This window comes from Corythoichthys intestinalis, chromosome 17 (assembly GCF_030265065.1).
Source record: "Corythoichthys intestinalis isolate RoL2023-P3 chromosome 17, ASM3026506v1, whole genome shotgun sequence".
NCBI lineage: Eukaryota > Metazoa > Chordata > Actinopteri > Syngnathiformes > Syngnathidae > Corythoichthys > Corythoichthys intestinalis.
The window spans coordinates 9,035,865-9,059,628 of record NC_080411.1 but is presented as its reverse complement, the minus strand read 5'-3'; the positions used below and the strand labels follow the sequence as shown (position 1 = coordinate 9,059,628).

The 23,764-nt window shown below is 40.1% G+C and overlaps 1 protein-coding gene across 1 annotated transcript; it reads left to right on the top strand.

Annotated features, from left to right (window-relative positions):
• The first annotated feature begins 5,825 nt into the window (after window positions 1-5,825).
• Window positions 5,826-23,577, top strand: mat2aa (methionine adenosyltransferase 2Aa). The gene is made up of 9 exons (XM_057819487.1): window positions 5,826-6,124; window positions 8,883-8,960; window positions 11,478-11,600; window positions 16,107-16,219; window positions 16,289-16,432; window positions 16,502-16,720; window positions 18,792-18,974; window positions 20,593-20,726; window positions 20,791-23,577. Exons 1-9 carry the CDS (start codon window positions 6,031-6,033, stop codon window positions 20,891-20,893), a joined length of 1,191 nt encoding a protein of 396 aa, XP_057675470.1. The 5' UTR covers window positions 5,826-6,030; the 3' UTR covers window positions 20,894-23,577.
• Window positions 23,578-23,764: the final 187 nt, after the last annotated feature.

The following is a 23,764-nucleotide window of genomic DNA, read 5'->3' as shown; positions in this document are numbered from 1 at the left end:
TGGTTGATCTTTTCCTTAACACCCAACGTTACTACCCAACGCAGAGAAGATATAGCAATTGGTGCCACTACGCACAGTCGTGGTTGCACTTCCCATCATGCATTTGGGCAGAACAGTTAAATGGCTACAGTATCATTTACTGAAAGCTCAACAAATACACTAGATGGCAATATTTAGTCACAATATACAAAGTCACAAGTCTTTCTATCCGTGGATCCCTCTCACAGAAAGAATGTTAATAATGTAAATGCCATCTTGAGGATTTATTGTCATAATAAACAAATATAGTACTTATGTACTATATGTTGAATGTATATATTCGTCCGAGTTTTATTCATTTTTTTCTTAATGCATTGCCAAAATGTATATAATCGGGAAAAATCATCGGGAATGATCGGAATTGAATCAGGAGCAAAAAAACAAGCAATTGGATCGGGAAATATCGGGATCAGCAGATACTCAAACTAAAACGATCGGGATCGGATCGGGAGCAAAAAACATACTTATGACAGATATCATTTTGTGTCATCTGGCAAATTATCTCACTTTTGAATGGATGTAATGAACCGAGCTGGACATAAATGAAGTTAATGACATAATTCATAATGTCATTAATGCCCATGTTGGTGTCATGTCATAATTATGGCGGTCTTATACGCCACTGTCAAAGAAAGTGTTACCTATTAACCCAATAAATCAACAAAAAAGCCGCACTGGACTATAATCCGCTGGATTCAAAATGAGGGGGAAAAATTGCGTCTTATAGTCCGAAAATTACGGTAAATGTAACACGTTACTACCCACCTCTGATCATAGTTAGATGTGATAAGAATAAGACAATTATTTATTTGTTCTTATTTACACAGGTTTGACCTTTTGGTCAGCATTCAAGCTAGCTAAAAAGCTAGCCCTGTGAGAAAAAGCTAACATTGATACAGATTTGGTAAAATACAGGAATAAATATTGGTTTAATACACAAGTATTGTCGCCAATTCTGGAATGACGCATCTTTACATGAACCAAATTTAACGAATTTCAACGTGAATTCCTGACCGTATACTGTATGTGAAGAATGTAGCATCAACGTGTCCTTGTGTTTTTATGTGCCCCTTGACTGACTGGCCTTTACACGTTAAGTACATCAGATGCAACTGTGCACGTGTAAATTAGAGTGGACAAATTGAACCTTTGTTACAACCTGCCAACACTACCAATCTATTAAGACGATAGGTTTACAGAGGCATGTGAGGCTTATCCTGATGTTTTTTTTTCAATCGAGACGAGACTTTGGATTAGCGAGGCTTTGTAATTACAAAGCCGATAGGCAGAAAGACGCAAGGCAAGCAAGATAAACCCCACTGGATCAATAAAAGAAAAATGTGACAAAAACTGGCTTCATCTTATGAGCAGTTTATTTGGTTCTGTTCATGTACAGCAAGGGTCCCCAAACTTTTTCCTGTGAGGGCCACATAACTTTTCCCTTCTCTGATGAGGGGCCGGGTCAGTTTGTAACAGAAAAAGTGTGACGATTGCAGGAGCGCCTAAATGTAAAAATGTATTGTTTTTCAGAAAGCCACAATCAAATAACCCTTTCTGGATTCTTCATGGAACAAAAGTAAATAAAATAAAAATAATTAGGGCTGTCAAAATGATCGCGTTAACGGGCGGTAATTAATTTTTTAAATTAATCACGTTAAAATATCTGACGCATTTAACGCACATGCCCCGCCCAAACAGATTAAAATGACAGCACACTGTCATGTCCATTTGTTACTTGTGTTTTTTGGTGTTTTGGCGCCTCTGCTGGCGCTTGGGTGCGACTGATTTTATGGGTTTCAGCACCATGAGCATTGAGTAATTATTGACATCAACAATGGCGAGCTACTAGTTTAAATTTTTGATTGAAAATTTTACAAATTTTATCAAAACGAAAACATTAAGAGGGGTTTATTATAAAATTTCGATAACTTGTACTAACATTTATCTTTTAAGAAGTACAAGTCTTTCTATCCATGGATCGCTTTAACAGAATGTTAATAATGTTAATGCCATCTTGTTGATTTATTGTTATAATAAACAAATACAGTACTTATGTACAGTATGTTGAATGTATATATCCGTCTTGAGTCCTATCTTTCCATTCCAAAAATAATTTACAGAAAAATATGGCATATTTTATAGATGGTTTGAATTGCGAATAATTACGATTAATTAATTTTTAAGCTGCGATTAACGCGATTAAAAATTTTTAATCATTTGACAGCCCTAAACATAATATAACTAGGGCGGTCAAACGATTAAAATTTTTAATTGAGTTAATTACAGCTTAAAAATTAATTAATCGTAATTAATCGCATTTAATCGCAATTCAAACCATCTATAAAATATGCCATATTTATCTGTAAATTATTGTTGGAATGAAAAGATAAGACACAAGACGGATATATACATTCAACATACGGTACATAAGGACTGTATTTGTTTATTGTAACAAGAAATCAACAAGATGGCATTAACATTATTAACATTCTGTTTAAGCCATCCATGGATAGAAAGACTTGTAGTTCTTAAAAGAAAAATGTTAGTACAAGTTATAGAAATTTTATATTAAAACCCCTCTTAATGTTTTCATTTTAATAAAATTTGTAAAATTTTCAATCAAAAAATAAACTAGTAGCCCGCCATTGTTGTTGTCAATAATTACTTACACAATGCTCATGGATGCTGAAGCCTATAAAATCAGTCGCACCCAAGCGCCAGCAGAGGGCGGCAAAACTCCATAAAACACAACAAGTGAGCGTTTCACTGTGTACTGTCATTTAAATCTCTCTGAGCGGGGCATCTGCGTTAATTGCGTCAAATATTTTGACGTGATTAATTTAAAAAATTAATTAACGCCCGTTAACGCGATAATAACACTATTAATTAAATAGGTAATAACCAAATAACCCTCTCTGGGTTCTTCACAGAAAAAAAGCCAGGAAATAAATAACACTATTGGAAAAACAAAACAAAAAATTGTTCAGGGGGCCGGACCAAATGTCGAGGCGGGCCATATCCGGCCCACGGGCCGTAGTTTGGGGGCCCCTGATGTACAGGGTGGTCATGACGCATCTACAGAATGACTTTTGTAGACAAATACAGTATGTGATAACACTGTCAGGTGTGACAGCTGCTGAGACAACCTTGGTAATGACTCTTTGGCGTTGTTTTTTGCTGTTTTTGGGCAAAAATAATTTTCGACAAATACTACTTCTGAATTCCATATTATACAGAATAGCATACAGTATAAAATTAAACTGTGCAAACTTGCTAACCTGCAAAACAACTGCAGTCAGGAACAAGGAACAACAGAGTGAAGATAGCCGTCCACGGTAATGCAACGATGTGGCTTCAGAATTAACCATTTAAAATTCAAAATAACTCCCTAAAGTACAAAAGTACTGTATTTAGTTTGATGGTAGAGAATACACTGCCCTCTGGTGGCAGCGTTGGGTCTGGCTGGACTGTCGTTCAATAATGCTTCCATACAGGAGCACTCAGAAGTCTCACATGGATAAAGGATAGCTGCGCTGTGGTTTGGCCGACATAAGGCTGTAAGTTGTTTCAGCTAATATATGTTGGTGTATGCATTTGTAATTAAGTTTACAGCTACAGTTTGTGGAGTTTCGTGTGAGTGATATACTATGCGAATTGTAAATATGTTAGCATTTGTAGCATTTAAGCTAGCGGAGTTTTGTGATGTATACCACCGTTCAAATGTTTGGGGTTTTCTTAGACCCCAAACTTTTGAACTGTAGTGTACATAAAGAAAAATCCTAAATGATACAGTACGTTTCAAAAGTTTTGGGGTCGCATAGACCCCAAACTTTTGAACCGTAGTGTAAATTAGGCTAATTTACTAAATTTACATATTGATCAGACTAGATGGACGTTTGAACACCAATCATTTTGTGTCGAGTTTTATTGTTAAAATGCGTGTCGTTCTGAACAGATGTGTACATATGTGTGTTACAGCTTTACAAATTGTCAAAAGTGAAGGAAGTAAAAAGCTTCAAAAAGCACAATTGCTTTGTTTGCTGTCTGTAAAGCTGAAAAACGTCCCGTTTAGCATATCGTGGTGGAAAATAAGTATTTGGTCAATACTAAAAGTTCATCTCAATACTTTTTTATGTACCCTTTGTTGGCAATAACGGAGGCCAGACGTTTTCTGTAACTCTTCACAAGCTTTTCACACACTGTTGCTGGTATTTTGGCCCATTCCTCCATGCAGATCTCCTCTAGAGCAGTGATGTTTTGGGGCTGTCGTTGGGCAACGTGGACTTTCAACTCCCTCCACAGATTTTCTATGGGGTTGAGATCTGGAGACTGGCTAGGCCACTCCAGGACCTTGAAATGCTTCTTACGAAGCCACTCCTTTGTTGCCCTGGCTGTGTGTTTGGGATCATTGTCATGCTGAAAGACCCAGCCACATCTCATCTTCAATGCCCTTGCTGATGGAAGGAGATTTTCCACTCAAAATCTCTCGATACATGGCCCCATTCATTCTTTCCTTTACACAGATCAGTCATCCTAGTCCCTTTGCAGAAAAACAGCCCCAAAGCATGACGTTTCCACCCCCATGCTTCACAGTGGGTATGGTGTTCTTCGGATGCAATTCAGTATGATAATAGCTCCCACGGTTGATTTCTTTCCAAGCGTTTTACCTATTGCAGATTCAGTCTTCCCAGCCTGGTGCAGATCTACAATTTATCTGGTGTCCTTCAACAGCTCTTTGGTCTTGGCCAAAGTGGAGTTTGGAGTGTGACTGACTGAGGTTGTGGACAGGTGTCTTTTATACCGATAATGAGTTAAAACAGGTGCCATTAATACAGTTAACGAGTGGAGCCTCGTTATACCTCGTTAGAAGAAGTTAGACCTCTTTGACAGCCAGAAATCTTGCTTGTTTGTAGGTGACCAAATACTTATTTTTCACTCTAATTTGGAAATAAATTCTTTAAAAATCAAACCATGTGATTTTCTGTTTTTTTTTTCCACATTCTGTCTCTCATGGTTGAGGTTTACCCATGTTGACAGTTACAGGCCTTTCTAATCTTTTCAAGTAGAACTTGCACAATTGGTGGTTGACTAAATACTTATTTGCCCCACTGTATATCTCATTTGTATCTTGATTATTACATTTGCAGTGCTTAAAATAACCATTTATTAAAATATACATATACATTTGTTAATTTTTTAAAATTTTACGTTGGGAAAAAACATATCTTAAATGTATCTTTCCAACGCTGTTATATCTGAATAAATACATTTAACACACCCACACAAATAATTAATGTAAATAAGCTCCGCCTCTACTTCGCGGATTTTCAGTTTTCGCGGGGTTGGCGGTCCCCAATAACCGTGAAAAACGAGGAATTATTCTAAATGTCAAATTTAAATTTTCATCTGTCCAGACTGGGGAGGCAACTGGAGTGGCAAGCCTATCTTTTAGGGTGGCAGTTGTCCTCCCGTAACACCTTGGCATACACTGAACGATCATGTTTTCGTGCCGCTGACGGCGTTAGGCGTCCAATCCATTCAATTTGAAGCGACATTTAAAGTGGATTGGACGTCTATCGGCGTCAATGATGTCAGCCAAGGAGTCAACATAGTGATATTAGGTTCAAAATTTAAAAAATAAAATACAAAAAATTTGTACTAAAGCCACTTTACGGGGAATCTGTACAATCCCCGTCATACCAAGCTAAAAAGGCCTTGTGTTTACATCGCACCCATCTGCGCCACATGGTAGGTAACGCGAGCAAATTATGGGCTGGCCACTACACAAGCCACTCCTGCCTCCTCACGTGAAACGACTCAAGTAATCCAACCGGTTTGCAGCAGATCACCGGCGGGTCGCCTAAAGCGCATCGCAGCGTGTTACTTCAGTTTTTTGTCCGAGTCAGAACAGAAGGAAGACACATTTGGATCCATTTGTTGTTCGTCCTATTTCTCGGACAGTGCTGAGTTTGTTAGCTAGTAGTGACCAAGATGAACGGCGAGCTCAACGGTTTCCATAACAACTTGCACGTCGACGACGACTGCTTCCTCTTCACCTCCGAATCTGTTGGAGAAGGCCACCCCGGTGAGTTTGAATTATTAGCCCGGGGGGGGGGGAATGACACATTATTGCAAATAATAGACTTGCATCTCGTTTTAAGTGGACATTGTCATGTGGTGTTACTTTGTAATGAAGCACGGTGCTTTGGTTCGCCGTTTTATGCGTTTACAGCATTTCGAAGTACTTTATTATCCGTTTTTAAAGCACTTTTAGCCAACTACCAAGGCGGCAGGAACACAGCTGCTAGCTTGCTAGGTAGATACGGACTGCGTCCGTCAATCACAAAACTGGTTTATTTTAGTACGTTTTAACTTTAGTTGAGCTCCGTTGTATAAATGGTTTGCAGACGTAGTTTATGAATGACAAATGCATACATATTTGAGTATTCATGAACGTTCGAATGGGTTCTTAAAGTCAGTATGGCGTACTTGAACGTGAATTAGCACTATGACGCAATTCCGGGTGCGACAGCGCGTATGTCATGTATCCCAGAAAGGGAAAATTATTTACCGTATATTTCATTTGTATTTCCCTCGTAATTGTCTAGTTTTGTCTTGTGACGTTTTCGTCTTAAATCTTTTATGCACGAGTTTCAAGGTATACTATGGTATGAAAACGTCAAGGTTTCAAAACCGCAAAAAAATTTCGTCATACCGTCCCTAATGTATTAGCGAGTCACAGTTGTAGCTGTCATTTAATTTTATTTCGAATATTTATTTTTTTCTTTTATTTTTTGATTATTTTAACTTAACTTTATACTTATGTTGCAGTTTGCTAATATGTTTTGAAAAATAAAAACCCTGTTCAATGGAAAAAAGTTTAGTTTATATTTTTTAAATTGGGTATCTCAAAGCAACACATTTTAGAGGCGTAATTGCAATACCGTGAAACCGTGATATTTTTGCTGAAGGTTATCATACCGTCAGAAATGCATACTGGCACATGCCGATGCATGACTTTATAGTTTTTTTCCCTTAAATGTTTGTATTGCATTCATATCGACCCTGCCTCCTGCCCGTTTGTAGCTGGGATAGGCTCCAGCACCCCTGCTACCTTCGTGAAGATAAGCAGTTCAGAAGATGAATGACGGAATGAAAATTCATATCGGACAAGGGTCTCAAACTTAGGGCCATTGACCAAATTTTGCTGCCCTCATTTGACATCCAGTGGCATACCGCAAGCAACACATCACTTTTGCTCATTAATATTCATGACGTTAGCAATTTTTGCTAGACAGGTCAATCTCCCGTTTGTCCCTAATAGTAAATAAATGGAAATAGTGTACAAATGGGATGTTTACTGAGCTAAACCTACCAATTCTGTCTGAAAATTATGTCCCTGGTGCCAAATTCACTTATAAAGATGAGGAAGAACATACAAATGTTCAGTTAAAGAGATGGCTTAAGTGTCGAGGGCTTAAAAAGACGGGAAAAAGAGTCGACCTCATCCAGAGTTGGCTTTTTTATCGGGACCTTATTCTTGTGTGCATTGCCTTATGCCACTGACAATTACATTCTCCTGTTTCAACAATCTATCCTTTACCGCCATATGCCCTGTCTTTCTTATATATTATATCCTCTGGTTGTCTTTCGTCCTGACCGTTCTTGGGGGCAATTTACATTGCTATTTTTGTGTAGTGACGGCAAATGCTACTCGGTGACAGCCAACGGACACTTTTAATTTTTTCATTAATAACTAATATTAAGTCTATAATTTATTTACACTTCCCCCTTACTAAAGTTGTTTTCTTACAACAGAAAAGGTAACCGTGGCAGTCAGATATCATTTTAATTTTTTTCGGGTCATTCATTGTCAGAAAAGCAGCACGGCAAAACGCCACGCTAAAAAATAAGTGAAAAATATAAAAACGGCTTAACACTTCGTCCTCTGAAGGACAATGGCCCCCAACAAAATGTTTACTGTATATGAAATGTAAATGGCTTCACCTTGCTGACGTTAAACTGGATGTCCGCGCGAGTTGATCCGTTCTTCACATTTTTTCTTCAGAGTTTATGGTTTCGGGAAACTTATGAAGTAAACACCCTTCATATGTCCTAATTTCTAAAGTCGTTTCTACAAGTTCCATAGCAGCAGTGTTTGATTGGCATGTTCGTTTTTGAAAGATTACCGGAGAAAACAGAAATTCCATTGATTGCATGTGAGGGCTTGTCTATAATGTCCCACTTCTGCATTACGATGGCGATGTCACTGTCTAAAAATAGCATTCGTGCTGTACGCTGTTGTAGTATTAGTGTTGTCCGCACGTATTTTGTGACGGGCAATATGTGACCTCACCTCCCAGCTTAACTCTCTCTGCCATTGATGGCAATTGACGTCCAATCTATTTTAAAGGAAGGGACTGAAAGTTTTGATCAACTACCACAACACATACTCTGTGATCTGGGGTGGCAGTGTATGAGTTATGCTAAAGATATTTTTTACAGTATTGATGTCCACTTTCGTGACCATTGTCCCTAAAATGGTTAACATATTGCCTGTGTTCGTTAGTCGCCAGTCGCTCCCATACAAAATACCTTTGACATTTATCGCTGTCAATGGCAGTGAATGAGTTAAGCTCATAACAAGTCAGACAAACATGGCATTATTGTAAAATCCTGTTTACTGGCAACAACATGACGTAGCTATTGGCCAGTAATCAGCGCGTTTGCACTCCACATCAATTAAAAAAAGTTTAAAAGCATTGCTTCAAGTGGGTTTATTTACCCTGAGGATAACAAATTTTTTTGAATGGAATATCTCATGAATGTTTTTCATTCTCCAGATAAGATATGTGACCAAATTAGCGATGCTGTTTTGGATGCACACCTCTCCCAAGACCCTGATGCCAAAGTAGCGTGTGGTAAGTTTTTTATTTTTCGTAGTAGTAGACCTTAATTGTAATACAATTTCAACTTGAATCACAAATTTTTCTTAGTATAGTCATCTTTTGAATCATGACAAATATTACGATTAAAAAATAAAATCCGAGTAATTTTCTGCGTTCATCATTGAAATTGGCATTAGATTCTTACAATTCTAGTAGAAACTTCACTCCCATGAAATTTAAGCCGCGTTTACAGGACAACAATCTTACACAATAATGCAATAATGGCCTTTAGCCGTTATTTTAATTCCGCGTTTACACAACCATTATGTCTGGAGAAACTGACAAATATATTGGAGCATTATCAGTTTATCACCACCTTCTGCCCTGGAGTACGGAAGTCATTTGTCACCCAAAACTCAGTTTTGCACTGTCAACTGTTTCAACGCACCCCCACTGTCGCCGCCGACAGTGGGGGTGCGTTTTCAAGATTTCCACTCTGAAGGCATTTTCAGCTTCCCAAAATGCTGTCGCCGTGTAAACAATTGGGTTCTCTGAAAAAGTTTTTGAGTTTGAGTTTTAGTGGGCGATAAATTCTCTCATAAATTATTGCGATATTATTGCGCCCCCCCCAATAAACGTTTACTCAATATCAATAACGCACAGAAACACAGTATAAATAAAATGTATTTTTCATGAAAAAATAAAATTACACTTCAATTACTTAAGCATTTAGGCACAGATGTATAAAGATGTAGTAACACAAACAATTGCACTTCAACAACAAGGGAAAAATACATTAATTAATTAGCAGTAACAAAAATTTGGCTTCACTAAGGCTAGGTTCATACTGCAGGCCTTTTAATGCACAAATCCGATTTTGTGTCATGTCTGTTTTTTTGGCGTGCCCGTTCATACTGCCTTTGTCCAGGGAGCCCGTTCAAGTATCACGCATGCGCACTAAGGGTGTAACGGTACATGTATTTGTATTGAACCATTTCGGTACGGGGTGCTCGGTTCGGAACGGAGGCGTATCGAATGAGTTTCTGACGTAATGTAACCCTTACTTTTCGAGGCTGTGAGTCGATCGGGTTACAGTTTCTTTGTGTAGAATATATTTACTAGAGGTGTGCAAAATGTCCGATTCTTAGATTATTCGCGATTCGGCCGTGGAAGATTCGAGAACGATTCATAAACATCCAAATTCCGATTATTGAAATATGCCAAGTAAAGCGGAAGTACAACACACTCAGCGCGCCGCGCGGTCTTCGGGTCTAACAGAGCGAGAGTAGCTAAACATCATGCTTCTCATTACCCGGCCCCTCGGGTAACGCCAATGCTCAACTCACGGCTCTCGCTCAACTCATGCCACGAGATAAAAAAAAAAACACAACAACATACCTGACTGCTGCCGAAAAGCTGCTACAAAGTACAGCCACATAATGTTACGATAGATATCATTTATATAGGACTAGATGCATTATAGATCCGGTAGCGTTAGCAGCACATCTACAAAAAGCTAGATGCGGGCGTTAGTAAACGGCCGCCATCTTAAAGCAGTACACTTCTGTTGTAGCGAACCTTCCAAGCAAACCTAATTAACTTTTGATCTAAAATACTCCTAAATGGGTAAAATATTGACTTGAATCTATCTTTAAAATAGTTTTAAAACTTTCACATGTCGAAAGTAGACAAAAGCGAAATTATGGAATAAGGGGAGCAATTTTAACAACTTTAACGGTTGATTCACAACATTAAATTAATTGAATGTAGTTTAAAGCTGCTGATACAGAATGGGGACTGGAGTTTTTTTATTTAATGTTATTTTTGTATATTCGTTTACTGCTATATGCTAACTTGATACTGAAATAGTAGTTTGGTTTAGCCTGAGAGTATTTTTGAACAATTTTGGAACTAATGTACAAAAAAAGGAGGGGGGTGCATCAATAATCGTTTTATAATCGAATCGGAGCCTCTGAATCGTAATCGTAATCGAATCGTTCGGTGCCCAAAGATTCCCAGCTCTAATATTTACTCTGTCTTCTCTACTATAATAAGGAACAACACGATAGGACAGTATATAACCCAGAAACGTCAACGGCACGACAACGTGGCCGCCGCGAGAATGCAGTGAAACACATGCGTTTAAGTCAATCAGCCAATGCACATCAGTCGCAGTGCGGCCGCGTGTTAGACGCGTCCCAGAAGCAGTGGTGTTTCCATTATTTTGTCCCTCCCAACCCGTCCATCTGTATGTCAGTATTTTTTATGATAGAGGACATTTGAAACTTTGTAAGGAGCTCTAAAATCTTTTATCTTTTAAATGGGTTGCCTTCATGGGTATGGAACATGTCCTACAGCCATTTTCCTCTACTCCACCCCCACCCAAACCATCCTGTTAGCGTCTTCACATGCTTTAACTTTGCTGAAATGCCTTCTGTTCCAAGTCCTTCCTATAGATTCCAAAGTTTTTACATTCCGTACCTTTTAGTTCTTGCATGTTGTAATTCAGGATCTGTCACACTTACAATTTAAACTCTTTCACACTTACAGAGACAGTCGCTAAGACGGGGATGATCCTGCTAGCTGGGGAGATCACCTCTAGGGCTGTGGTAGACTACCAGAAGATTGTACGAGAGACAATCAAGCACATCGGCTATGATGACTCTTCCAAAGGTAAATTTACAAACAAAAAAGTGCTGCAACGTGAGAATCTCTTCTGATCTTGGTGTGGTCTAAAACAAAGAAACACTGTGTTATGAAACATGTTTTTAGTGCGACAACAATTAATCGATTAACTCAAGTAATTCGATTAGGGGGAAAAAAAGCTTCAATTTAAATTTTGCTGCTTCGAGGATTCGTTTTGTAATGGTTAGTTTGAAAGGTGTTTGGATTTATTTTTATGGATTTGGATGGATATACTGCCCTCTAGTGGCAACAGTGAAATACATAACTCGTCTAACTCTGCTGAATCCAGCTGCTCCCTGTTAAAACCAACGTAAGGTAAGTTTTTGTTAGAGATTGTTTGTTTATGCATTTGTTATTTAGTTTAGAAGTTAGCAGTTTTTTGTGGGAGCATGTGTCTGAACGAATTTTTTCCAGAGCTTTGTAACACAAAAAACAAAGTTGACATTTTATCGCATTTAAGCATTTTATAGCATTGGCTAGCAAGTTAGCCAATTGTTCTTTTGTTGCACATAGATCTGCATTTATTTTTTTAATACCATTTGAGGCTAAGCTCTGGTATTTTAAATTGTTTTTAAATTTATTACGCTTGTGAAATGAAAGTGCAATCCTACATCATATGAAGAAACGCTCAGGTATTTTATTTGGCATTTGCATTTTATGCTCTTTTGAAAGTGCAATCTTGGCAAGTCCAAATGTTATGGCAAGCATAAACACCTTTTATTTATTAAACATCTCCTAAAATTAATTCAGCAACGCTTTAAATGTTTCTACCGTAATTTTCGGACTATAAGGCGCACCTGACTATAAGCCACCAACCACCAAATTTGACACGAAAACATCATTTTTTCATAGATAAGCCGCACTGGACTATGGGCCGTAGCTATACTACAAGGAAATTTTCACCAAAATATATTAACCGGTAACTCGATATTTGACAGCATCATGATAAGACTATTATAAGACCAAATGAACCACCATGAAACTTTGAACCAATTGGCCGCTAAGCTTCATTGCTTCAAGAAGCTTCATTTGGCCATCACTGCTCCCTTGGGTGAGACTGTCAACCTCTGCTGCAACGTGGCGTCAACACTCTTATCGTCTGACATGCCTCCTAGCATGCATTGCAGCACTACAGATGTAAATAACAATCAAAATTCATGTCCTCTGCTAATTATTTCTTCAGTTACTGTTTCATTATTTGCTAGTTATGGTATTTGGTGACACTTCATTTGACTGTGGCGCCATAAGCCTGTCATAAGACTATTGTAATTATGACATGACACGGCCAAAGGCATTAATGAATGCTTATGATCAGGGCCGTTCCTGACCAATTTGGTGCCCTAGGCAACACATTTGTTGCCCCCCTCCCCCAGTTTTACCACATATATTTAAACTCTCACACTGAAAAAGCACATTATCGCTTTGTAATTTATTATATAAAAAAAGACCACGAACAAGTGCATAAATTAAAAGAAAAATGCTGTAATAACTATTCAAAAGCACCAATAAAAACACTTAAAAAAACAAATGCATTAAATAAATTACAGTTGTTATTACAATATGATTAACACCCGCCCACACAAACCTATATAAAGACAACCACAACACTTTAAAATTAAACTTTTTTTTTTTCACCTTGACCTATAACCTTACTCACCTTGTCTTCACTGATGGAAAAGGACCTATTGCACTTTCATATGACAGTTGTTTTGGAAGGTCAACTTCTTTCCTGGACTTGGTGGGCTTGGACTTAGTGCTGATGTGGATAAGTTCGCTGTAAAAGATGGCCCAGGATGTACAGAGGTAGACGGAAAATATTTCAGAAGAGCATCTACAAAGAGAAGGAAGTGTTATGTTACATTATATTAGTCAAATAACTGTTGATTGTGAAACCAGCATGACATAACCATAATAGCGCCTAAATTCTTGCAGCCTACTGTACCTGTCTATTGGATCGGGCCACTATCTTTAATGGGTGTAGTTAAAAGAAAATAAATTCTTAAAGCACGGCAACTACACAGGACTATTCAATAATAATGAATTAAATAATATATGATAGCAAAAAAATTAATAAATTGAATATGTTTTTACATGAACGTGATCGGCATTTTAATGAATTAATGACACATTTATTAACAAATGTTTGCATTTAAATCCGTGGCACTTTTAATCCCCCATACCACAGAACTTTAAAATTATTAATTCCATATTTAATGATGTATTTATTTAATTAACCTTGGCACTTTTAGGCAAGGCCAATTTATTTGAAAAGCACAATTTAAGACAAGGTAAAAGTGGTTCACGTCACATGAAAATAAGCAAGACAATTTTAGTCTCCCATACACTTTGCCCAAATTTTTCTAAAATTGGAGGGGGAGTAAATTTAACTGAAACTAATCCACAGCTGGCTGAATACTGAAAATATTTCTAAAACAACAGCCTTGCTAATGATTCAGTATAATTTTGCTTTAGCACTAAGTCATATAAGCTGTATGTAAATAACTGCTAGCTTGCAGTTCCGCTAAGTCTACGTGCTCATGCTGTTGAAAAAAATCATCACAACAAACCTCGTTTTTTCGTCACGTCTTTGCTCTCTTCTTCCTTTTTCTTCTGACTCGGAGGGCTTGTCTCTTTTCATGAAGTTGACTTGTCACCGTAACGTCGCTCAATTGCGGAGGCTAAAATTAGCTCCTTCAGGTAGCTCGCTCGTCTGCTGAGTCGTGACTCGTGAGTGAGACTAGGGTCCGTAGTGAAATTATCGAATCACAGGAATAAGTGAAATGTTCAGAAGGCACACTAGAAAAATGATTTTATTATTATTTAAAGACTTATTATTAACGGTTTTGTTGTTCTTTTGTTTTATTGATTGTATATTTTTTTAATACTGCTATCATCAAATATTATTTGAATATTTTTCTTGACGCCCTTGACGCTGGTGCGCCCTGAGGCGGTTGCTTACGTCGCCTTATGGGCGGCACGGGTCTGCTTATGACAGATGACATTTTGTGTTGTCCGGCAATTTATTTCACTTTTGAATGGATGTAAAGATCCGAGCTAGATATAAATGGAGTTAGTGACATAATTTAATATGCCATTAATGCCCATGATATTGTCATGTCATAATTATCAAAGAATGTCAGAGACTTTGTTACCTATTAACCAAAATAAAACAACAAATAGGCCGCACTGGACTATAGACCCTACCCACCGACGTCACAAAATCACGTGCTCGCTGTATGGTCCCGCCCACTTGTCCGTCATTTTGTGTCTGTATTATCAATGGTCTCAATTGATCGAGCAATTTATAATGCATTTCATGGAAGACCCGGTGCTTTCGGATGCCGTAAACTCACTTGATGCGTTGCATAAAAGGCGTTATGTGGAAAAGCTTCAGTTTATCCATTCGCCAGATCCATATTTGATGCCTAAATCGATGTTTTTCGACCCGCTGTCTCCGCCGTATTTGCCTGACATCTGCTAGCTACCCTGAACTGTACAATTATCTTGTCCACACAAAATCAGCCTATTCTCACGAAAGTTTAAAAACTTTAAGAGCTTGGAGGCTTATAAATACTTCGTTGCTGGTTGGGTGAAACAGGTCCTCGTCCACGAAAATTCGGCAGGAATCTATCTTGTGCTTGGAAAGGTGAGTTACGAAATTTTCAATTCAAAATCTTTTGTTATTGCTAACATCCACTGTCAAGTCTAATGTATTTCATGTCGTTTGTCAATGGAGTTAGGGCTTTTAATGTTTATATGGTTTAGCGATAGCACTTTTACTACATACATACGTGTATGTTGTCGGCGATTAGCCTAGCAATGATCTTAATTGTGGTTGTCAGCCCAAAACCCTCTAAATATATATTAAATGCATCTTACCAGATATAAAATGACTACTACATAATCTGTGGTAATCGTTTGGAGCCCAGTTTTCTCGTCGAATTGCAGCAGCCCATCTCGCTCTCTTCTCTCCGGGTCTCTCGGAATCCGGTAGAAGTTCAAGTCTCTCCGTCTTCTCCGTCTATCTTCTCTGTTATTGCAACCGACCGCCACACACGCCTTCACCATTTTGATTATTAATGTTAACGAGCAGAAAAACACGTCGTAAATAGGAGGAATGTACGTAGCCGTAACAGGGAAACATGATGTGTTGACGGACAATTGGGCGGCACCAGTCAGGAGGAAGGAGTTGTGACGTCACGTGGGTAGGGTCTATAAACTGCAGGATTCAAAACGAGGGGGAAAAAGTAGCGTCTTATAGTCTGAAAATTACGGTAATCAGATTACTCAATTTTTCGAACTAAGGCTGCAGCTATCGATTATTTAGGTTATCGATTAATCTACCAGTTGGTTCGAATAATTCTTGGTGGGAGCATATCGATACCCTTTTAGGCTACGAAGTATCGCAAACTATCACCTTTTCGATATATTGTAACACCCCTACTGTCAACTAACGTTCAGTATGATCGAGAATTTCCTTTTTATCCTCTGAAGGCTTCGACTACAAGACCTGCAATGTGCTGGTGGCTTTGGAGCAGCAGTCCTCCGACATCGCTCAAGGCGTTCACCTGGACCGTAAAGAGGAGGACGTGGGCGCCGGCGACCAGGTGTGACGACACACCCGTCTTGAGATTGACGGTTCATGCTTTCATTTTATCAAACGACTTTTTGCGTAGGGTCTGATGTTCGGGTATGCCACTGATGAAACTGAGGAATGTATGCCTCTTACCATCGTCCTGGCCCACAAGCTAAATGCCAAAATGGCCGAATTACGCCGGGACGGAACGCTGCCGTGGCTCCGACCGGATTCCAAAACTCAGGTCTCACACGGACGGATGATCTGACTTCGCGCTTTGAGTTTGTCATGTCTATATTTGTCACATCTGCAGGTCACAGTGCAGTACAGAACAGACCGCGGCGCCGTGGTGCCATTGCGAGTCCACACCATCGTGATCTCCGTACAGCACGACGAGTTTGTCAGTCTTGAGGAAATGCGACGCAGTCTGAAAGAACATGTGGTCAAAGTGGTTGTCCCTCCCGGCTACCTGGATGAGAAGACAATCTATCACCTTCAGCCTAGCGGTCGCTTTGTCATCGGGGGGCCGCAGGTAAGTGAAATGGTCTTCCATTTAATTTCATTCAATTGATGACGATGGACCAATCAGCCTTCTGCTGTGCATTTTAATGAGTTTGTTACTAGTAGACATCCAATCTATTTGAAATGGGAGGATGGCAGCGTTCATTCCTGGGGCGGAACTTATGGGGGTGTGACCGCACCCAGGCCTCCTAGGGGTTTGGTTGGGCAAGGGGGATGTCAAACAGAAAGGTAAGATAATGCACAGTGTCTATGCTGGTCATTAAAAAGCATTAGAAGTCATTAAATGGATTTTGTCAAAATTTAGGCCTTAAAAAGCATTAAACTAATTGTTCGAGGCATTAAAAATGATGTAAACTTCGGGTAAAAAAAACTTTTTTTAACATAATTTATTAAAGTTGCCTGATATTATCGGCTACCCGATAATATCGGCTAATACAATCATTCTAAAATGTTATGGAATAATATTGACATTGGTTTTGATTCTATATGCATGATGCCTTCAAAGTGACTCTAGAAGCCTTCTGCCTTTGTACAAGGGCTGGTCACAGTTTAGCAAAGCAGTTATGCTTATCGACCATTAGATGCCTCCAAACTAAAGCCCCTTTGACACATGCCGAAAGACCGTGTAAATCGCGGGCTTTAAACTGGCAGCCCTTGTATGTGAACGCAAATTCCCGGGTCGACTGACACGGAGATTACGCGGACATTTCACAGGTCGCGTCGTAGAATAATTCCCAGGACGAGGCTTATGTGAAAGCAATCGTGAAATTCCCAAGGTCACAGCACGATGGCTGATGACGTAAATGTCATGGTGGGTCGATCGTCATTTCCGCTTTCTTCGCAGTAAGACGAAAGCAGTAAACAAACATCGCAATTATTAACATGGCAAGCTGGAAATAGTTAAATTAAACTGAAAACATAACGAAATTAAATTGCTTCTGGATCATAGTTGAGGAAGAAAATCCATTGTCCATCTTTGGAAATGTGTAGTTTATTTTGTTGCCGATGTTAGGGTCCTCTACTGCGGAAACAAGGTTGTACCTCAAAGCAGAAAACAACAGAGGGATGCATTCAAGGGTATATTGAATACAAACAAAAATACACGTGATCGCGGAAAATGGGGAATAACACAATGGATCCGTGACGGTAGGTCGACGGAGATGAATAATACCGTATTGGCCCGCATATAAGTCGGCCCTGGTCACAAGACGACCCCCCTCTTTTTCAAGACTCAAGTTTGAAAAAAGACTTTTTGAACACCAAATTAATTTTTATACAGAAAATGATTACAGTACATCTAAAACAAATGATTATAATAATATATTTGAGAAAAAAAGCATGTTATTTTGCCTCATTCAAATCTTAATATCTGAACATTTAAATATGTAAACTAAAGTGCAATCACATTCGTAAATGAATGGCTTCTGGTTTTTGAATGTAAATAAATTAATCTATTGTGATAAAACAACAAAATTGCAATAACTGCATTAGCCATCAAAGTGATGTCTAACTGTAACTGTAGTCTTGAAACAAATCTGAATAAGGAAAAACATTGCAATAAAATAATGCAAACTGGTTAAACTTTAGAGTAGCTGAGATCTGTCATGACAGAACATCGCTTCAATGATATCTGGCGCCATCTAGCGTCGTGAATGGGTATAATGTCTAGACCGCGGACATAAGACGACCCCCACTTTTTCAGTCTTATTCCAGTTCAAAAAACACTGTCTTATATATCCGGGCCAATACGGTACTAACCTAAGCGGTAGGCAGAGAGCCGAGACAACAAAACAAATACACTCAAATACGTACCATTAGAACGTAGGTGATTTCAAAACAAGGGCGGAGGTGTCGACTGGCGCCCAGCAAGTTAATATCTCAGCCCCCATCTAAGAGCAGAATCGAAAGACTGCCTGTGTCGCATTATTTTTGGGGGGGATCGTTACAAAGTTGGAACGCTGAGTATCGGTCAAAGGGCGTAGGCTGTGTGGCGCGCCGAAAAAGTGGACGGGGAAAAAAAATCTGAATATTATATATACTTGGGGAGCTTTGCAAAACTTCAGTTGAGTTGCCTCCCTCAGGGTGACGCCGGTTTGACCGGGCGCAAGATCATCGTGGACACTTACGGCGGCTGGGGGGCCCACGGAGGCGGAGCTTTTTCCGGAAAGGACTATACCAAGGTGGACCGCTCTGCCGCGTATGCCGCTCGCTGGGTGGCCAAGTCCCTGGTGAAAGCGGGACTGTGCAGGCGCGTTTTGGTCCAGGTAAGAGCGAACAAAATCATAGATCACAACTAGAACTTTTGGGTAGCTCACAATACGAAATGCGATATAAGGCTCACAGTAACGATTACATTGCAATATAGCTGTACAACAATTATCGGTACACGGGTCAGGAAAATCATTCTACAATACAACGAATAACCAGAAAAGCAACCTGTTGCTGTAAATAAGTTTATCACGAGTAGATGTCAAATCCATTTTAAGTGGTAGGGTGGCATCCCTCCCACTTAATCGGTCCGACGTCGATGGCAGCCAATGTGTTAAATTTGGTGAATTTCGGGTCATTTTCAGTACGGCTGCAGCTGTCGATTATTGTCGTCAAGTGCTTCTCAATTATTTTCTGTTACGCACCCCGTATCTCTCCAAAGAAGTCTCCTGAGTGGGTGCGCTACCACATTTTATTCTAGCACGGCAAAAAGTATGTTTCCCCAGGGTCACATGCGCCGCCCCCAGCATGGCTCTGGGGGACGCCCCCCACTATTTGAGAAGTACTGTAGCAGTCGATAAATCTAACAACTAGTTAGTTCGAATAGTCGGGTAATCAAATTAGGATCATTTAATGCGTTGCAGAATAAGTTTTAGGAGTTGTCAAAAAAAGGCTTGCCAAGGTCGCACTTTCAAAAGAACATTAAATGCGAATACAAATTAAAATTCCTAAGTGTTTCTTCAAACTATGCAGATATGCACTTTCATTTCAAAACAAATTAAAATACTTAAGATTAGCCTCAAACGGTATAAATAAGTAAATGAGGATCTACATATGTACAACAAAAGAACAATTACCGGTAGCTAACTTGCACAGCAAAAGTCAGCTAGCTTAAATGCTATAAAATGCTAAATTTTGTTTGAAAAGCTCTTAACAGATCGTTTACACATATTCCCATTTAAAAAAATGGCTAAATACACCTATAAACTAAATTACGAATGCATAAAAAAATATAAGCTCAAACAAAAACTTAATCTTATGCTGGTCTTAACAGGGAGCAACTGGATTCGGCCATGTTAAATGAGTTATGTCATCTTCACTGTTGCCACGAGAGGGCAGTGTATCTACCCAAATCAATAAAACTAAATGCAAACACTTTCAAAACAAACCATTAGGGCGCTACATAAACAAATACTCGAAGTACCAAGATTTGATTCAAATTTTTTCTCTTATCGAATTACTCGAGTTAATCGATTAATCGTTGCAGCGCTAATTTTCTGTCACTTCTTCTTGATTTTTGCGCATTTACAGGTCGCTTCCTGTTGATTTTGGGTTACTGAACAGGAAGTGACCCAAGACTGTCCCCAAATAATAGGCAGTGACTCAAAATCGGCAGGAAGTGATCTGTAAATGCCCTAAAATGAGCAGGAAGTGACCTGTAAATGAGCCACAAAACTGGGAAGACTGGCCACGAATGCTCTTGTTTAAATGCCATTGACGGCGTTAAACGTTCAACTCATTCAACTCGACGTCTAGTGCCTTTAATGGCAGTCGATATATTGATACTTGCATGGCACATATTGATAACTTTTGGGATACAAAGTGTAGTAATACATCACCATTTTGATATATTTTCACCTCTTATAAATGTGACTTAAAAAAAAACTGGTGTAGGTGTCTTACGCCATCGGAGTAGCGCAACCGCTCTCCGTCTCCATCTTCCACTACGGCACGTCCCAGAAGAACGAGCGTGAGCTGTTGGACATTGTGAGGAAGAATTTCGACCTGCGTCCAGGAGTCATCGTCAGGTATTCTTGCCGTTTTCTCGTCCCGTCAGTGTTTTACTCACTAACGTGTCCATTCCTGTGGCAGAGAGTTGGACTTGAAGAAGCCCATCTACCAGCGCACTGCGGCTTACGGTCACTTCGGTCGCGTTCTCTTTCCGTGGGAGGTTCCCAAGGAGCTCAAATATTAGCCTAGCGTGACCGTCTGTTTTCTTCCTGCTATCCTTAATCCCTGCAAGAAAGTCCTTATTTCTTTTTCGTGCCCTCCTGCAACATGTCTTTTAGTTTTCAGCCATTTTGTCTGCCTGCTCGACCCTATTTGAGAAGCACATATGCATTGAGATTACACTTTGCTCAAGCCAATCAAGCGCACAACCGTCATCGGCTCGGTTGTCCCTTCACGCCATTTTCTTTCTGACGTTTTACAGAGAAGTCAGAAGCTGCTAATTTTGGCTGTGTTGGGCTTCACGTGAACACTCCATTTTTGTTATAGTTAAATCACTGTAAAATGTCAGGGTATCGTTGTTAAACGAGGTTAAGTATGAGTAGCCCAGCCTGTTAATGGCAGTGGGGCCTGCCTTTGCCATGTGGCACTGCCCCCTATACTTGATGTGTAAAATGTTTTTTTTTTTCACTGTAATGGGACTGAAATCAACAGCGAGCTAAAATGTCCGTCGATTTCCTACTTTTCACGTTGTGTTATAGGGCACCTTCGTGTTAATTTGAAGATTGAACTCAAATTTTCTGTTACTTTTCTTTCTTGAATGTGACGTGCACAACTTTGTTCAACCACACATTCCATGTCAATGCAGTATTACGGAGCCCAGACATGACTTTAATGAAAAAAAGATGAAGTTGTGCACACCCTCAAATTGTTCATGCACATGAGCTACTAGTTTGTGTGAACGAACTAGAACCTGGTGTGAACGAGTTTTTACTTTGTGTGAAAGAGCTAGTACTTGTGTGAACGAGCTACTGCTTTGTGCGGACGGGCTACTAGTTTGTGCGGCCGAGCTACTACTCCGTGCCCACAAACCAGCATTTGGTGTGAACGAGCTTGTACTTTGTGGGCACAAATAATTAACTCATGCGAAGTACTAGCTAGTTCACGTGAAGTACTAGCTGGTGCGTGCGAAGTATTACACTCGTGCGCGTGAAATACTACCCGTGTAGTAGCTCGTGCGCGCGAAGTAGTAGCTCATGCGCGCGCAGTATAACGTGTCTACTAGCTCGTGCGCGCGAAGTATAACGTGTCTACTGGCTCGTGCGCGTGAAGTACTAGCTTGTGCATGCGAAGTACTACGCTTTTACTAGCTCGTGCGCTCGAAGTATAACGTGTCTACTAGCTCGTGCGGGCGAAGTACGTGTCTACTAGTTCGTGTGCGCGAAGTATAACGTGTCTACTACCACGTGCGTGCGAAGTACTAGCTTGTGCGCGCGAAGTACTACGAGTCTACTAGCTCGTGGAAGCGAAGTACTACGAGTCTACTAGCTCGTGGAAGCGAAGTACTACGTGTCTACTAGTTTGTGCGCACGAAGTACTATGTGTCTACTAGCTGGTGCGCGCGAAGTACTAGCTGGTGCGCGCGAAGCACTAGCTGGTGCGCGCGAAGTACTACGTTTCTACTAGCTCGTGCGCGCGAAGTACTACGTTTCTACTAGCTCGTGCGCGCGAAGTACTACGTTTCTACTAGCTCGTGCGTGCAAAATTCTACGTTTCTACTAGCTCGTGCACGCGAAGTACTGCGTGTCTAGTAGCTCGTGCGCGCGAAGTACTAGCTTGTGCGTGCGAAGTACTACGTGTCTACTAGTTTGTGCGCGCGAAGTAAAACGTGTCTACCAGCTCGTGCGCGCAAATTACTAGCTCGTGCGTGCGAATTCTACGTTTCTACTAGCTCGTGCACGCGAAGTACTACTTGTCTACTAGTTTGTCCGCGCGAAGCACTAGCTTGTGCGCGCGAAGTACTATGTGTCTGCTAGCTCGTACGCGCGAAGTACTAGCTCCTGCGCACGAAGTACTACGTGTCTACTAGTTTGTGCGCGCGAAGTAAAACGTGTCTACTAGCTCTCGCGCGCACGAAGTAAAACGTGTCTACTAGCTCTCGCGCGCGCGAAGTAAAACGTGTCTACTAGCTCGTGCGCGCGAAGTACTACGTTTCTACTAGCTCGTGCTAGCGAAGTACTACGTTTCTACTAGCTCGTGCGCGCGAAGTACTACGTTTCTACTAGCTCGTGCGCGCGAAGTACTAAGTTTCTACTAGCTCGTGCGCGCGAAGTACTACGCGTCTACTAGCTCGTGCACGCGAAGTACCACGCGTCCGCTAGCTCGTACACGCGCGCTTACCCCCCAGTTCATGTCATGTCTGGGGCGCGCCGTACAGTATACACAACAGCGAACCGTCTCAAAAACTGACAAACCCAGGCTTTAACAGGCAGTGTGAAAAGGGTTTTGGCTTGACATTAGGTTATTTGTTGTCTCTGACACCACTGTGTGGTTCCAGGAGTGTATTACAGAGAAACTTGATGAGAATCACCGGTAGTGGTGCCAAGGGTGTGTGTGCTTTATTATTATTTTTTTATTATCAGGTATAAGAATGACTGTTATGTTTACATCCCAAAACATGGGAGAGACCTTAATTGACTGGTGTTGTACAGAGAAACCAGTCTGTTTACATGGGATCTCCCAGATGTTGTTCCTTCATTAGTTATTTTGTAAAGGAAAATTTTATCCGTGGGCTTGTGCAAGTGCCTTTTCTCAATTTCTGCATTACTGAACACCCCAACCCTTTTATTATTCACTGTTACATCCTCTGTAGTCAGATCTGCTGTTAAGCTTCTCCTTTAAAACAATAAACGGCATGCGTTACTCATGCATTTTGGATTGTGTGTCACATCTTTGTACATGGAGTTGTGCCTCAAGATTTCTCCAAAAGTGTTTCTAAAAATATTTAGGATCAAGAGGGCATGTCCTTGTCATCTGGAAGGAATGTGGACTACCCAGAGAAAACCCACTTAAGTGAGACATGCGCAAACGGTATTTGAACTAAAATAAAAACACGAGT